Below are 16,471 nucleotides of genomic sequence, written 5' to 3'. Positions count from 1 at the left end.
GTCAATTTCCGTATGATTAGTCCTCAATCTCCAACAGCAAAACACACTGACCAGGCATAACATTATGACCACCTGCCTTATATGGTGTTGGTCCCCCTTTTTCTGCCAAAACAGCCCTGACCTGTCATGCACTGTGTATTCTGACACCTTTCTATCAGAACCAGCATTAACATCTTCAGCAATTTGAGCAACAGTAGCTCATCTGTTGGATCGGATCACACGGGCCAGCCTTCACTCCCCATGTCCATCAATGAGTCTTGGCAGTCCATGACCCTGTCACCGGTTCACCACTGTTCCTTCCTTGCACCACTTTTGATAGATACTGACCACTGCAGACCGGGAACACCCCACAAGAGCAGCAGTTTAAACTCACTCAAATCCTTACACTTGTCCATTTTTCCTGCTTCTAACACATCAACTTTGAGGACAAAATGTTGACTTGCTGCCTAATATATCCCACCCACTAACAGGTACCATGATGAGGAGATCAGTCTTATTCACTTCACCTGTCAGCGTTTATAATGTTATACCTGATCGGTGTAAACAGGTGAGTGATTTTTTTGGCAATGAAAGTCAAAATCTTTAAGTATTTCTGGAATCAGAAAAGAAGACAAAACACAGTTTTTGTTTCATATTATATTCTCAAATACAAAAAAAATGAGCTTTGATCGAACAACAAAAAAAAACAACATGCCAATAGTTTTACAAACATGGTACAAGGTATAAAAACTTACAACCACATAGTGCTCACTAAATTGTAGATACAAGGAGAAAAAACATGAAACTAGTAAGACATGTAAGAATGGTATAAAATATAATCCAGGTTGACATCACTGGTTATGATTTTTCTTTTTTTTTTAATATTAAGTTCTGCAAAATTAGGGTCTTTAAATTTTCACTGGTATTAGATAATTGTGTTCTGAAAAGAAAATGTTTTGAAATAGGGCTACCTGAAATCTATCTCCCCTCGAAAAATATGATTAGAAGACATAAAAAAAATAATGCAAATTGTCAACGTACAAATCCAAATGATTTAAAAGTATATGTGCCCCCACTACGAAGCGTTCTCGCGTGAATCTGTGCGTGCGGGATCTGAAAGCAAACTACTTTACACGTCGCTACTTATCAATGCATCAGTGTGTAAAACGGAAGCAGTTCGAGAGCAAAAGCAAAATTTTTTAGCACATGGGGAGTCGTCTCGAGAGAAAAGGAAGACTGAAGATGAAGGAGACTAATCATTTAAAAAAAAAAAAAAAAAAAAAAAACCCAAAGGGGAAAAGAAAGAAAACAGCTGAAGAATAGAGCTGATGGAATGATATGGAAGAGCCACAGGAAGTGGAATATGGCTACTGCTGTGAGCCCTGGCCCTGCTGGTAGTTGCCGTAATTTCCGTACTGGTTGTAGTACTGGTTCCATTGGCTCTGGTTCTGGTAATACTGCTGCCACTGCTGAGCGTACTGCAAAAGCAATAACAGTAAATGCATCAAACTCGGCTATGACACAAAAAGCACATGATGAAGTTACAGTTTAGTTACTGTTTCATTATGTTGCTTGCATTAATACAGCTATTACAAAGACACTGATTGAGCATATTTAATTATCATCATTATTAATACTAATAGTCGCTGTAGCTGACCTGCTGGTACTGCTGGTTGTAGCTCTGCGGCTGCTGCGGCTGCTGCGGTTGTTGCTGCTGCTGCTGCGGCTGCTGCTGGTGGTTGTATGTCTGGCCCGTGACTGCAGGTGTCTGGCTATAACCCTGGTTGTAACCTGGGTACTGGCTGTAGTTTCCGTAGTTGTATCCCTGGCTGTAACTGCCTTGGTTGTAACTTTGGCTGTAACCTTGATTGTAGCTCTGAGGCTGTACAAAAACCATACAGAAGAAGTTGATATAATACGACATCGAATTATACAACAATTCCGTGCAGCGATTGTCTGGATATAATAGTGTCAGCTGAGCTAATGTTTGACTGCCTTATTATATATGATGTGTGCTTTGAAATGTAGGGAATAAAGCATGACTGCGTGCTGCTACAGGAAATCTGTATAACTGAAAAAAGTATCTTGTTTACCATAAAAAATAAACACACAAAAAAACACTGCACAGGAGATCACCACAGTGCTTTGAATAAGTTGTTACTATAGTGAGCATAATATTTTAGAACAAGCACAAGTGAAAAATAATACTCAACACAGTTTAGATTACATTCACGAGAAAATAAAAAGATCTCTGTCTGGTACCTGGGACTGACTGTAGCTCCCACTGGATCCACTTCCTCCTTTGTTGTAGGAGCTCTGGCGGCTGTGGTTGTAGCTGCCTCCTGGTTGTTGGCTGCGGTTGTAACCTCCCCAGCTTCCTGAATCTCTGTAGTTGTTTCCCCAGCGGTTCTGGTTGAACCCTCCACGGTTGTAGGCTACATTAGGACCAAGAGGAACATGCAGCATGAGTTTGATAGGCTGCTCAAAACTGTTACATGGTTGTGCTTTTCCTCCATGATGTGTGGCTTTCATTCAGACAAAGCAAAGGTCAAAAAGGACCAAAAAAAACAAGAGAATAGCTTTGACACTAGAAAACTTTACATTTCTTTCAACATAGGCCAAAACATTACTAATATGAGGTTATGAAGGAGGAGGTAAGCTAATATCAGAGAGTTAAAAAGACCTAATTAATTGTCAATCATTTTGTGTCAACTGGCAAATCTGTTATTTATTGTGGGTGAAAAAGAAAAAAAAAAAAGATCATTTCTGACTGAATGCCTATGAAAAAGTCAAAGCACATTTGTCATGCCTGAATTTAATAAGACTTGTGCTACTTAATGTGTGATATTTTGGATTAAAATGCTGAACTGATGCCATCCCAAACAATAAGGGTCTAAATTAAGACAACGTCAGAAAACCTGGTCCATTACCTCCACGGTAGCCACCTCCTGCAGTGCTGCCCCGGTTCTGGTACGAGCCTCGTGCACCTTGCGGCGCGCCTTGGTGCTCGTAGCGCTGGAATCCACGGCCGCGGAAGCCTCCGGGCCGGTTATCGAAGCGCTTTTCGGGTGGTGGGCCAGCCTTTCGGCCTTCCTCGTTGTACTGCTTGATGAGTGCGTCAGCCTCCTCGCGCTGCAGTTCTATGAAGATCACCTCGTCCAGGCACTCGCCGGCATCAGGCAGCACATAGTTGGCTGAGGGTGGCAGAGGGCACGGAGTGAGGGAGAGAACGGCCGCGTCGTCGAGAAAATAAAGAGCATCAACATTAGCATCGTTCAGTAGTGGCCAAAAACTAAACATTAAAGTGGGCGGGGAAAAGAAGAGGACATAAGAGATAGACAGTAGATGTATTAGGACAGTCAAAGGAAACCTTGGACAAATATTGCCTTAGTCGAGCAAGGCAAAACTTGTCCTGGATTAAGGGGGGGGACGATGAAAATTGAGAAATTTAGACGGGAAAGAAAACAAAGACAGTTGCCAGAAAAAGAGTTTTAGGATACTTGCACTAACAAATAAAAACACCCAAAGACTTGAGCGTAATTATTCATTCAGTCTGAAAATTGCTTAGCCAATTAATAACAGGGTATCTGCAGGTGTCAGTACTGTATGAATAATATGACTAAGTGTTTTTCAGCAGGTTTTAAAAGGTCCAAAAATGACGAGAGAATATTTTCGCTTTAAAATGAAATGCATGAATAAAAGGTGGCACTGACTAATCAGAGAGACTCTGTGGTGGTGGTGGTCACACGTCTTGATAGCAGGCGGTTACAGTGTTGTTGCTATCAAAAGTAAAAATGTTAGAAAACGTGGACGCTGTGACACAATAACCCCGAACGGCTTAATTTTATATCTGTCCGCTCTTCCATATAACATAAAAAAGCTTGCTGTCTATTGGGGATTACCTTACATTCACACTAGCAAGCAATAAAGCAACAGGCAGCCTTATGTACTCAAGTACATGTACGATACTGGAGATGTGATAGCCACAAGTTACAAAAACACAGCTACATGTGTGACTTTGATGGTTTGAAGCGACAAATATGGTGCATGTGGTCTGAACTAAAATAGGAAATGAACTTACAGCACTTGTTTTATCTGATTCATTAAATGAGTAAAGATGTTAATGATGAAAATTACAGCTTGGAGAAGAGATTGTTGGTGATCGAGATTTCACAGCTAGTGACGATAGCTTGCACTGATAAGTGTATTATATTATTTGTGTATTGTGTATTTCTTCAAGCTGAGGTAAGTAGAAAGTAGTCGAAGAAAAACTTGCCACACGGACCACCACACATTAGATTAACAATGCTTACGAAAGACAAGATCATTACAGTACAAATGTTGTGTTATAAATCAGGAGCGTATATAAACATTAACAAACCTGCTGATACCCTGGATATCGTTATATTCTGCATACTTATATGCAGTTGTACGGAAATGAAATGAGATTTCGCCGGAAATGGGTCAGAGAACAGGATGGTGGGGGGAAAAAGAGGAAAAGAAGTAGTAGTAGTAGTAGCTCTTTTATCTGGCAAAACAGAAGGAGGCGGCAAAGGGGGTCGTCCAAATTTGAAGAAAAACTAGAATTAAAAATAGAAAGAAAAAAAAACAAAACAAAACAAAACAAAAATACAGCAAAAAGCAGATCTGGGTGTGTAGTTGAAGCATTTTTTTGGGGGGGATATCCATGGCATTCCTACCTTTCATTTCTAACACAGCATGATCGGGTACATCCTTCCCTTCCTCATCAGTTCGCTTTAATGTTCGCTCTTTTAAATCCTCATCCGTTGGACAAATTACAATAGCCTTGCGTTGAAACCCTTCAAAAGGACGCATTTTTCGTCTCTGGGCTGATCCATATACATTTGTCTAGCAAATGGTGACAAGAAAAAAGTAGAAGCTTGTTCGTTATTGTTCAGTTGTTTGCTTTTGTTATGGCTTTGCGTTCCGAAGGAGGGGTTTGGGATTCCTGCAACAATGAAAGTGAGAGTTTTTTTTGTTTTCATGGCTATAGTTACTGTCCAGGAATGACTAATGGTTGCCTCTCACAACCCCGCATATCACTTACCTTGGAGACTGAAGACAAGCTGAGTTTCACCAAAACAGCATTTTTTCAAGAATAAAAAAGGGGCCCAAAAACTGCTTCTCTACATGTCCTACTTCTTCCGCAAGAAGCTTATTTTACATCAAACGTAAGCCGCAAAACACGGACAAGCTCAAAAGTCCCACTGAACTGAGTCATTTCCTGCGATTTCTTTCTCTATAAACGATCCGGGTTGTCGCCTACACGGTTAAATTAGTCTTACCAAGTCAGCATGATTTCAATCGGTGTCTCCGTGTAACAACTTCCAAGTGTCCAGAAACGTATTAGAAATGCTAACCGAACTACACTGTACAAATCAAACAAGTGAACTTCAGTACAAACCGGATAGTCATTTACTTTCTTTTTAATTAGATACTAGCAGCATGCAGCGAGTCGACTCTTCCCTGGGTCCCCTTACTTACCTATACTTACCCATATTTGAAACGTCCTGCTATGCCCAGAACAGACACACACATATCACCTACCTTCTAATACTTACAATTTCCTTTAGGACCTAAGATTTGTCCATTTGACCCTTACCTACCTTAACATGTCTTGTCGGAACCTGACCTGGAAACTTCAATGTGGTTAGTTCCACTTACCTTGAGGTTCATTTTAAAAACTACATTCAACACTTCCAAGTAAATCTACTCATAAACATGGTTGCTGTTGTTTCTTTTTTTTTTTGTTAATGTTTTTTACCATTACGATTACCATAGCAACAGAAGGTGTTTTCTTACTCACCAGGCTGTGATTACTTGTTTTTCTTTTCAACATCTTACTAATGACATGGACTATGTGTACAGTGTGGCATTTCTTTATAACAACACATACAAGCACATAAAAAAAAAAAAAAAGGTAGAAACATATTCGTAATCTGCTACAAATCTTTCCTGTTCTTTCATTCTATGTGAAAAAAGGAAAACAAATGAGAATATGGCAACAACGCATTGAGGTGTTACGTTATAAATCGGTCTGCACGGGTGCTTCTGTGCTATAGAGAGAGCAGAGGAGCATTAATGAACATGTGCATCAGGAGCAGCTGTAGGGTGTGTGGGAGGGTTGGGAATGGTACAAGAGGCGAAGACGGAGATGACAGTACCTGGTCCAGGATGTAGTTGCGTTTCTTGCGAGCGGCAATCTGGATGAGGCGATTGAGGCACTGCGTGGCCTGCGAGATGAGAATGTCCCAGCGTCCGGCGTAGTTCCTCTGGCGACGAAGTCCCATCACCTGGAAAGACAAGCAGGTGAAGAGTCGAGGTGGTGCGTACAAGGGGCATGACTGACGATATACGTGAAACATGTCCTTACCTTCATCTTGTCCATTATGGCATTGGTACCCAGAATGTTAAACTTCTTTTCAGGGTTCTCCTTGGAGTGCTTAATGGCCCATGTGGTCTTTCCACTGCCGGGCAGTCCGACCATCATTAGGATCTAAAGACAGAATGATGTATTACAGTATTTACTGGTCATTGTATATGAGGTCACTGCCAAACAGCAGCTTTACAGGAATCTGGATGTATATTTAATTCCCTAATCCCCTCACCACTGTGTGACGACATGAGGAATAAACCACTGTTACTCTTCTTACAAGACGTACCTCGCACTCTGCTTTGGTAGCTGGTCCGACCGTTCCTCTGCTTCTGTCTTGCAACTCCAACTCCTGGATAAATGTGTAGCCCTCTGGTGGAGGAAAATACGGCTCCTCCTTCTGTCCGAAGTTGAACTCTATAGCGCAGTTCTTCACCAGGATGTGTGGGAAGAGAGGACGACCAGCCAGCTCCTCACGAGAGATGCTGTAGCAAGGCCCGAGCCACTTACCATTTTTGGAGAACGCCATCTCCACTTGCTCTCCACTCTCAAAATCCTGCAAGAAGGAACAAGAGTTCACAACGAAGGAAGGACTTGCTTCACTGTTACTCATGACAGTATTTCAGAGTGAAAATAAAATACTCACAAGGTAGCAGCCGATGACATCATTTTCACCAAACTTCTCTCCATAGTCCTCGAATTTACAGTTTGAGGACTTCTTGCCAGTTCCACCATAGCCATAGGAGGAGGGTTCCTCTCCTATAAGATTTTAAGTCACATTTAAAGGAACAATCCATCATTTTTAAGTACACTTTCTAACTATCACAACTGTAGTGTAGGTGTGAACAAGTGTAAACATTTCGCTGTACTGAGAAAAGAACACAAGACCTGTGACTAATGAGGCGTTTGACTAAACCTTGGAATTCCCAAACTCCCAAAGCCTGATACCCAAAGCCTTGCCACTGAACTACTGTTCATGCTGCTGATATACATAAGAAATCACGTGTTTGTATACTCAGTTCTACAGTCATATAACTTGTGTTTATTGTGATCCCCAATTGTTTAGATGCAGTGGATAGAGATTAGAATGAAAAAAGCTGGCGTCTTCCTTTAATCTGTAGATAGCAGTTTCTACAGTTTTACTTCTAGACCAAGTTCTCAAGTCCAAGCTGCACAGTCAACATGTCAGATATAACAAAGCAGGCAAATCAATAAAAGGACGTAGGTTTCTTATCAACTCACCAAGCTGGGTGCTACAGGAGTCCAAAGACCAGCCAATTCTCACCACATGGGGATCAGGCTCGCTGGATGGAAGGTGCTTTACAGCGATCTCCTCAGTGATCTAAACAGGGAGAATGTTTAGAGCATATGGATAAAATATGTCTTAAAAAACACATTTTTCCAATTTCCTTATTATTACCTTCATTTCATAGCACATGCGTCCTTTGGTAACACCGTAAGTAGCTCGGGCACCTGCCCACAAGTACGCAAAGCCCTCGATGGTAAGTGGGTATCCACTGTACCGGTCTCGGGACACCTTGAAATGCAGGTCACAGTTATCTGTATTTAAAAAGAAAAAAAGCCTGTGAGTTAGTACACCAACAACAGCTATCGAAAGTAACAGACACTATTATACAGAATGTTTTTGAACTCACAGGTGTCAATAGCCACAAGGTTTTCATCAAAGTCTTCTTCCTCTTCCTCTGCTGGGGGCTGAGGTGACCGGCCTCTGCTGGACAATCAGTGAAACGTGAGTCCAGACAAGAACAAAGAGGAGAAGAAAAGGAAAATAAACACAGGGATTAGATTTACCTTCTGTCTTCACGATGCTCGTAGTATCCGTATCCACGACTATCGTCGTGTGGTCTTTTGCGGCTCTGCGATGTCTGTTGGTCATCTTCCGTTTTAACGTGCGCCGCTCGGCCATCTTCTGCAGGAACACAGTTGTTTGCTGCCTCCTCTTGCTGTGGCGTGTCATCGTTCTTCTTGGGCTCTGCTGTATTTCATAGGAAAACAAATAGCACCCATTGATTAAAAAAAACCAACAAACTACACTACACTTACAATACAACACAATACAAACCAATGCAGCAAGAATTCTTGCTTATCATAATTTTGTGCTTAAATAAATCGACTATTTAATAGTATTTAATAAAAAGAACGAGTATCTCTAGTCGTTATCTATTCAAGGTTATTTCTGGAAGTCTGTATCACTGTTATGTGAAATATTTTGGATTAGGACAAGCCTTACCTTTTACATCGGTCACCTGTTGCTCAGTCTGTTCCGTTTCTGGCTGTGTGACTTCCTCCTGCTCATGTGTTTCCTCAAACTGCTCTGGTTTTGCATCCGGCTCCTCGTACTCCTGTTTCACTTCGGGATCCTCAGAGCCCTCGCTCTTAACTGGCTCATCATTGCTCCAATCGTCTTCTTGACCTTCGTCATACCCTTGTTCTACTGGCTGCCCGAAGCCTTGATCTGGTTGTTTCAGATCATCAGAGGTGAAGTCGGTCGATTCGAAATGGGCAGCGCTGTGTACGTTACTCTCATCTTCCTCTTCGCTCACCTCCTTTTCCTCGTTCTGATTGCCGCCATTTCCGTCGTCGCACTGAAGCTCGTCGTCTGCTCCGTTACCTGACACATCAGCAGCAAAATCTGGAGAAATATAAAAAGCACATTAGCTTCAAAATCAACACAAGTGAATGATGATGAATGACAATGAATCTGCACTTGTGTATTACCACATTATACTGCTTATATACAGCATTCTTGCTAAATGTATTAAGTGGTGCATAAGTGTTCCTAGTGGCCTCGGTCAAACTGTTAAAATACTACTGTAAATACATGCAAACCATGAGGGTGGGACAGGACAAGTATAAACTGGCTGGCTGCAAAAAAAACACCCACATACAGCATGTCGGTTTGACATAAAAACAACAACTGATCGTATGCATACATGCATGTCAACTACAGTGAGGTCATTTATGAACAATTTAAAAGACATTTCCTTATTATTAGAAGATATAGTTAAGAGTTTTGGCCAATGATGTACATTTCACAAGAGGTGCTGTGGCACTATTACATCAGAAGCCCAGAACAGATATCGATATAAATAAACATAACTTTATCTAAGTCTCGGTGACTATCGCAGAAGTCATGTACTACCAAACAAACTCTGCAGTTGCACACAAATTGTTCACTGCTTGCTAGCTCATGCTGAAACATTTGATAGACAAATAGCTAAACATGCATTCACGTACGTAAACAAAGTACAGTGCAGTAGCTTCACATGCATTCATGACGTCTACATGAAATGACAACTTTAGCTAACCTGCCTAACCTCTCTCTCTCTCAAATCATCACAACGATCATTTAGTGCTTGCTAAGGAGAGCTAGACTCCATGTGCATGCGCTTTTCAATAAAGGGACTTCAGTAAAAATGTCTCTTAATGGTAATATTTTTATTAGGAATCCAATTTTGTAGGTAATATTTTAGTCTGGCCACAATCCACACTACATGTCAATAATCTTGTGTTGTCTATCAGTAATCTTGAATATTTTATATGTAGCTCTTTTGCTCATAAAGTATTCTACACATGTACATGATGCAAAGTTTTTGGTCATGTGTCCGCATACTTTTGGTCATGTAGTAGTATATACACCGCTCTTATTTTGTTTATCTTGACTCCGCCCACACAGAAACCGAAAACCAATCATTTTACCTCCGCCGCCGCTCCTCTTCTCTTCCTCCTCTTCCCCGGCGTCCTGCTCTTCTTCTTCTTCTGCTGCTCCGGCGGCCTCAGCGTCCAGCGCCGCCTGTAGCCTGTCCGCTAAATCCGCCTTCAGACCCCGAGTGTCCAGGCCACGGCGCTGCAGCTCCTCTTTTAGCTCGTTCACTTTGAGCTTCTTCACGTTTAGCGTGCTCATGTTTTCGTTCACTCACCTACGAGTCCCGCCAAACGGAAACCTGTCACCCTGCACACAATAAAACAAGACAACTTTCAGCTATTCGGTACTGTCCGTAAACAGGGGACGTGTTCCAATAACCGTTATATTTATACGGCGAGTGCACTTAGTAGTGCGTAACACACGCAAAGTAAGGTACAGCTATATAGGGAACAGGGAGCGATTTGTGGTTCGGCCGTTGTTGGCGCATACCCGGCTGTTAGCTAAACAAATGCAGGGTAGAAGCTAAATACACTTTCACTTCTTTTCTCATCTTCCAACTACTTAGCTAACAATGCTTCTGCTCAGCAAAATATCCATGTAAGGTATTTCCGTGTGCATGCATCACCTGTGTGTTAGACTCTCATTAAAATATAAAAACAGCCGGTTTAATTTAGGCTCCACTGCCTTAGCCAGGCAAGCCAACTTAGCCAAATCTACCGTTAGGCAAAGCTTTGTGCAAACCACTTACGTTAACGTCATGCACAAGTTAAATAAACTATAAAGCTAATATAAGACGAGCAACAGACAAGATTCTTAGTTAGGTAAAGTCAGAAAACATACCTTTTTCGTGTGTTTTTTTCAGTAGCTGCGGTATCCACAAGATGGAGGGTGACCGAAGCCTACAGAGCTGCGCTACTTCCGGGACGGCACCTAGCATGCAGGCGCGTAGTTCTTAATTCAGCCTCTGATTGGCTACTTTTAATATCAATCTTACCGATTCCTGTTTTTATTGGTTACTTTGATATTTTCAAAGCGGTTGGACCGCCCTTTTACTGTTGTTGACGGCAGAATTTCACTTTCATATTGTTTAACTTCCTGCTAAAAAAAATAAACAGACGGTTGTAAAGATGTAATCGCATATACCATAATAATAATAATAATAATAATAATAACAGGTGTACTCGATTATTTTGCGGTGCAGATCATTTTTGTTTACACAATAATTTCAGCAGTAAAAAAACCCCTACAAACAATTCCCTGATTATAGAATAAAAGTCACGGTTAAAGTCTGACTCGAGTCTAAAGCGTGTTGATTATTTTCCCTTGGCTTGGTTCGAGCGTTTCTGATCTGACTGGACAGTCTGGACCAGGAAGCAGCAGACAACTCTGTGGAAATTCTCAGTACATGGAAATATAATAACATTTGCAGTTTTGGAATGGCGCGAGAGACTGGGATAATATCGGCTGTTAAAGCCCTGGGGTAAATCAGTAAACATCTACACCCTGCTATTTTGAACTTGAACAACTATTATTAATGTTTGCCTGAAACTATATGAATATTTTACAGATATGACAGAGATCGCTGTGTTAAACGGTGTGAATGTGATGAACTGCCCTGTCCACTGATTTCCTGGTTGGTGGTGGAGCTGAGAAAAATCTGCCCTGAACTTGCAGGTATAAGATTTACAAGAAAAAAAAAGTGATTTCCTACTATAAAGAGGGAAAACATCTCATGCTAAAAGATAAGAGACCTATAGAATCACATTTCACATCGTTTCCTGTACGCAAATAATACATTTACATATTTTTGGTGGTGTATTTTCAAATGTATTTACATACATTTTGACATTTAAATATTAAGGATTTATTCTACTACAAATTTCGCCTAACAGCATGTTCTTAGGAGAACCTTGAGGAAATCCTCACCAACGCAGGGAGAACAGTCAGTAACCAAAGACCTAAATCTGTCATCGGATATTTAACAAGCACATATTAATATGATATGTCAGTTGTTTACACATTTTTGGCCATATAATGTATGACTAGAATCCCATATGTGACATCACATCCTGTCTTTCTGTGATATCCATCATGAATCTAACCAAAACAAAGTGGTTAAAGAATAAATGAATGATTGTACTGATATTACACTGATCAGGCATAAAATTATGACCACCTGCCTAATATTGTGTTGGTCTCCCTTTTTTGCTGCCAAAACAGCCCTGACCCGTCATGCACTGTGTATTCTGACACCTTTCTATCAGAACCAGCATTAACGTCTTTAGCAGTTTGACCAACAGTAGCTCGTCTGTTGGATCGGATCACACGGGCCAGCCTTCGCTCGTGGCCGCCCATGACCCTGTCGCTAGTTCACCACTGTTCCTTCCTTGGACCACTTTTGATAGATACTGACCACTGCAGACCGGGAACACCCCACAAGAGCTGCAGTTTTGGAGATGCTCTGATCCAGTGTCTAGCCATCACAATTTGGCCCATTGTTGCTTGCCCATTTTTCCTGCTTGTAACACATCAACTTTGAGGACACTTACTGCCTAATATATCCCACCCACTAACAGGTGGGATACATGATCAGTGTTATTCACTTCACCTGTCCCTGCTCATAATGTTATGCCTGATCGGTGTATCTAAGGTAGTATTGCATAAACATGATAGCTTTTGAACACCAACTTTTGAACACCAACAGTGTCCCTGTACATCTTTCCAGGAGACAGTGGCACCATTCTGGCCAGGGAACTGAAAGAGATCCTGAAAGTCATGCTTTATCCTTACGACACGCTCAGCACAGAGACTCTGACCCCCATTCATCTCAAAAGAATAACAGGTAAACCATTTTTATAACCATTTATAAGACTTTCTCTCTGTTTTATACATCATACTGTATTTATGTTAAAATGGAAAAATGTAAAGCAAATAAATGCATTTTTTCTTGAATGTTCCTCAGAGTTCCTGGTGTCCGAGTTACAAGCAGCACGTATGCTGCAGTACAGAGAGCGCAATCCGCAAGACCCTGAGCCTCTGAGTGAGTCAGGGAAAGAGCAGAGACAGAGAAAATCATTTCCGGATACTGATAATGTGACTCAATTGGATGACAAAGAAGTAATGAAGGAATTGTCAGAGTTGTTTCAGGTCCTGGAGATGGAGCCAGCCTCGCAGTTCAGTGATGTTTATTCACAGGTAAGAAGTAAATGCATGCAGAATCACACAGGCTTTAATGTTAAACGTTGTAATCGATGAACTCTTCACTGATTCAGGTGGAGTTACGACTAGCCTTGCTCCCAGAGGGCAAAGTGCAAGAGCCGTTGCTAAAGACTAATCTGAATTCTACACAATGGGTGCGTATTGTTTGGGCAACATGACCCGATTGCTACACGACTCCTCTGCTTTTATGTTTTTACAACTTGATTGTTTTCAGAGCGTGCTGCATCAGATTAACCAAGTGCTCTGCAAGGACTACGAGTCCCGTCAGCAGATGATGATCAAACGCTTCCAAGTCACACTCCAGTCGTTTGCATGGGGAGAGCGAGGAAAGGTAGACTAACAAATAGACACCTGCTGCTTTGAAATTCTCACAAAACCTTATTTTGCATAATGTTTTGTTTCATAGTAATACTGAATTTGACCTTATACCAAATAAAAGGTCAAATCATCCATAAAAAAAAGTGTCCTAAAGGCTTCTTTGGATGGTTTCTAGCTTTATAACAGGACAATACTGAATCCCACAGTTCTACATGGAATTTCAAGGCTGTCTTTCAAGGACAAACCAAACGAAGAATTCTTGTAAGACTAGGTTATGTTTGTCCTTGGGTGAAATTTACAAAATGGTCGAAAAACCCAACGTTGTGAAGTTCTACAAATCAAAGACGGTTCTAAATATTCTAAATATTTAGAATTTATATCTAATATATTCTAAATATTATAAATATATTCACGGTTCTGAAGGTTCTGTGCTTAGTGACTTGTCTTGCATCTGAGAGTTCAACCTTTAAGAAACAAATAAACATCAACTATCCAAAGAATCTTCAAGGAACCGTTCTTTTTCATAGAGTATTAAAGTATAATAACGTGTGTCTCATATCATATATAATTGATATACTATAAAATACAGACACTAAGGGTTCTTTAGTTCCCTCTGGAGGAATTCTTTAAGGATGTATATAGAACCCTTGAACGCAGTGTTTGTTTTTATTAGGAACATGAATTTTGTGGTTCCTTCAAGAACCCTTCAAGTGTACCAAGTACCAGGTTTTGAAAGGTTCTAGGTATTAACATAACAATTGTTTGGATTTTATTCTACATGCTTACCAAGGGAATATATAACAGGATTAGAAAAAAGGGTTCTTTAACAGGTTTGTGATCCAAGGAAGGAACCGTGGTCTACTGGCGACAGGGTCATGGGTGGCCAAGGCTTACTGATGCACGTTGGGAGTGCATGATGGGTCAGGGCTGTTTTGGCAGCAAAAGGGGGACCAACACAATATTAGGCAGGTGGTCATAATGTTATGCCTGATCAGTGTATAGACATTAAGAGGAACAACTGAGGAACCTTTTAAGGGTTTTAATTCTGGAAGAAAGCATTACTTATAGTTATATGATGTTCTATTATCCCCATATCCCTAAACAGCGTTCCTTAGAATGTATAGTTTATACTGTATAGATAATGTATGCATTGAACACTTTAAAAAAAAATGTAAAAAAAAAAAAAAAAACCCAAAAAACCTCAGTATCCAAAAATGTTTGTTTGTTTGTTTATTTATTTATTTATTTATTTATTTATTTATTTATTTATTTATTTATTTATTTATTTATCTTCAACAATTAAAGAATCCTGGAACAAAGGTTTTAAGGAACCAAAAACATCAAAGATTTATTATTATTATTTTAAATTTTTTAGAGTTAATCTTTCTAAAGGGGTTCTACTTGGAACTTTTGTCTAAACAAACAAACAAATAACAAAAAAAAAAAACAAGCAAACAACTGTCATATAGTTCTCCAGGAAAAAAAAAAATTAATCCCATCCCAGTGCCTTAGTGGTCAGAGACATTCAGTACATTTAACAGAAACAGAAATTTAACAATAACCAAGCAGCTTTCTAGAAATTTCTGAATTTCTGGGCACTTCTGCTTTTCCTCATTAGGAGCGCAGCACTCTGATGTCCGCCATACCTCTGGTTACAATGCTGCTCGAGTCGTCCGTTTCCACTGCACTGTTACTAGCAGCTAGAGAGGATCAGTCTTGCATTTTGCCTGTGACTGCAGGACCATCGACAGCCATTCACAAGGTGCAGTACTTACAGTACTTACCTCATTATTCACACATCACATTTATCAGATACTGGATATTCATCCTTAACTGACTAACTGGTTTTTGTGGGGGTTTTTTTTTGCTACTATGAAGGTGCTGATGGGTAGCGTGCCAGATAGAGGAGGTCGACCCGGAGAAATTGAACCTCCCATGCCAGTATTCACTCGACGTAGTGAAGGAGGCGACGGTCAGAGGCGTGAAAAGAATAAATTCAAGAAACGCGAGTTCTCTGGGAAAAAGAAAAAGAATAGATAGTGATACTGACATGAATCTAAATGCTAATCTTAATCAGAATCATTGCAGGCTGTTATTTTGTATACAATATAATAATCCTGCCTGTTTGATTCTCATTAGCATTTATTATCATCTCCATTAATACAGAGGGAGAAGCTTGGCTTTAATAATGGACTACATGTGCACTATAGAGATTATACTATCATTTTCTAGTTTGATTTTCAAGCTGTTATATTATTATACAAATTTAGACTACACTATATTCACATATGCATTTAAAAGATGAAGACATATATTTATTCATGTCTTAGGTTCTGACATTGCATAATGTTATAATACTTTAATTTGCCCAGGAAGGTATCATTTGAAAATATGGATTTATTCTTTATCTTAATCGTGCTGTGTTGATTTATCAATAGACCACTGACCTATGAAGGTGTCGATTCAGTTTATTCTATCATTTCAGTCTTGCTATGAAAGAGAATGTTAAGTGGAAACAGGCGACTATGGGTGCAAGCCAACTTTTTAGTTTATTTAGTGTTTATTTAATTTATATTATAAGAGGAATGTGTCTTTCAGCTGTAGGGCTGATTTATTTAAAGTCCTGTTTCTACATTTCTAACTTTTTTGTTTTCTTTCCTGTCTGGTGGTGGTGGTGGTGGTGAAATGGTTAATGGGAATGTTTGGTCTGGTCACCAAGGGCAACATGTCCAAAATAAAACCAGCAGCAACTTTCCAATCTCACTGGCTACTAGTAGTGTTTGTGTAAAAGATTTTAGATTTGGATTTAATGATTCCGCAGCTACTCAATCACAATTATGAATGAGACTGAATTCATTTTTTAGACGCGTTTATACTAGGCGCATTTTTTTTTG

The 16,471-nt window shown here is 40.2% G+C and overlaps 2 protein-coding genes across 5 annotated transcripts; one reads left to right on the top strand and one right to left on the bottom strand.

The window, feature by feature from the left end:
• Nucleotides 1-801: 801 nt before the first annotated feature.
• hnrnpul1l (heterogeneous nuclear ribonucleoprotein U-like 1 like) lies at nt 802-10,995 on the bottom strand. 3 transcript variants are annotated; one of them, XM_058382615.1, is made up of 16 exons: nt 10,881-10,995; nt 10,094-10,346; nt 8,625-9,026; nt 8,186-8,366; nt 8,029-8,105; nt 7,794-7,933; nt 7,616-7,715; nt 7,020-7,132; nt 6,663-6,929; nt 6,374-6,496; nt 6,165-6,293; nt 4,680-4,848; nt 2,910-3,173; nt 2,242-2,414; nt 1,637-1,861; nt 802-1,457 (listed from the first exon to the last, which is right to left on the bottom strand). In XM_058382615.1, exons 2-16 carry the CDS (start codon nt 10,296-10,298, stop codon nt 1,347-1,349), a joined length of 2,679 nt encoding a protein of 892 aa, XP_058238598.1. In that variant the 5' UTR covers nt 10,299-10,346; nt 10,881-10,995; the 3' UTR covers nt 802-1,346. The 3 variants fall into 3 exon arrangements, with proteins under 3 accessions (XP_058238598.1, XP_058238596.1, XP_058238597.1); XM_058382613.1 differs by having other exon boundaries at nt 8,186-8,369; nt 10,881-10,994; XM_058382614.1 differs by having other exon boundaries at nt 8,029-8,102; nt 8,186-8,369; nt 10,881-10,994.
• Nucleotides 10,996-11,145: 150 nt separating this feature from the next.
• Nucleotides 11,146-16,340, top strand: im:7138535 (uncharacterized protein LOC797998 homolog). Of its 2 annotated transcripts, none has more exons than XM_058382623.1 (8): nt 11,146-11,520; nt 11,608-11,714; nt 12,766-12,882; nt 13,003-13,235; nt 13,313-13,393; nt 13,474-13,590; nt 15,196-15,339; nt 15,456-16,340. In XM_058382623.1, the coding sequence occupies exons 1-8, from the start codon at nt 11,477-11,479 to the stop codon at nt 15,615-15,617; spliced, it is 1,005 nt and encodes a 334-aa protein (XP_058238606.1). In that variant the 5' UTR covers nt 11,146-11,476; the 3' UTR covers nt 15,618-16,340. The 2 variants fall into 2 exon arrangements, with proteins under 2 accessions (XP_058238606.1, XP_058238605.1); XM_058382622.1 differs by having other exon boundaries at nt 12,745-12,882.
• The last annotated feature ends 131 nt before the right edge of the window (nt 16,341-16,471 follow it).

Source organism: Hemibagrus wyckioides, linkage group LG28 (assembly GCF_019097595.1).
Source record: "Hemibagrus wyckioides isolate EC202008001 linkage group LG28, SWU_Hwy_1.0, whole genome shotgun sequence".
NCBI lineage: Eukaryota > Metazoa > Chordata > Actinopteri > Siluriformes > Bagridae > Hemibagrus > Hemibagrus wyckioides.
This window is presented reverse-complemented; position numbering and strand designations above follow the sequence as displayed.

What these genes read in the sequence shown, in the direction of transcription:
- hnrnpul1l (XM_058382613.1), bottom strand. Translation starts at nt 10,298, where the DNA reads ATGAGCACGCTAAACGTGAAGAAGCTCAAAGTGAACGAGCTAAAAGAG. An exon ending in ACAGGTGACCGATGTAAAAG is followed by an intron (nt 8,370 to 8,624) that starts GTAAGGCTTGTC and finishes TATGAAATACAG; the next exon opens with CAGAGCCCAAGAAGAACGAT. An exon ending in GCATGTGCTATGAAATGAAG is followed by an intron (nt 7,716 to 7,793) that starts GTAATAATAAGG and finishes CTCCCTGTTTAG; the next exon opens with ATCACTGAGGAGATCGCTGT.
- im:7138535 (XM_058382622.1), top strand. Translation starts at nt 11,477, where the DNA reads ATGGCGCGAGAGACTGGGATAATATCGGCTGTTAAAGCCCTGGG. An exon ending in TCGGCTGTTAAAGCCCTGGG is followed by an intron (nt 11,521 to 11,607) that starts GTAAATCAGTAA and finishes AATATTTTACAG; the next exon opens with ATATGACAGAGATCGCTGTG. An exon ending in TCATCTCAAAAGAATAACAG is followed by an intron (nt 12,883 to 13,002) that starts GTAAACCATTTT and finishes AATGTTCCTCAG; the next exon opens with AGTTCCTGGTGTCCGAGTTA.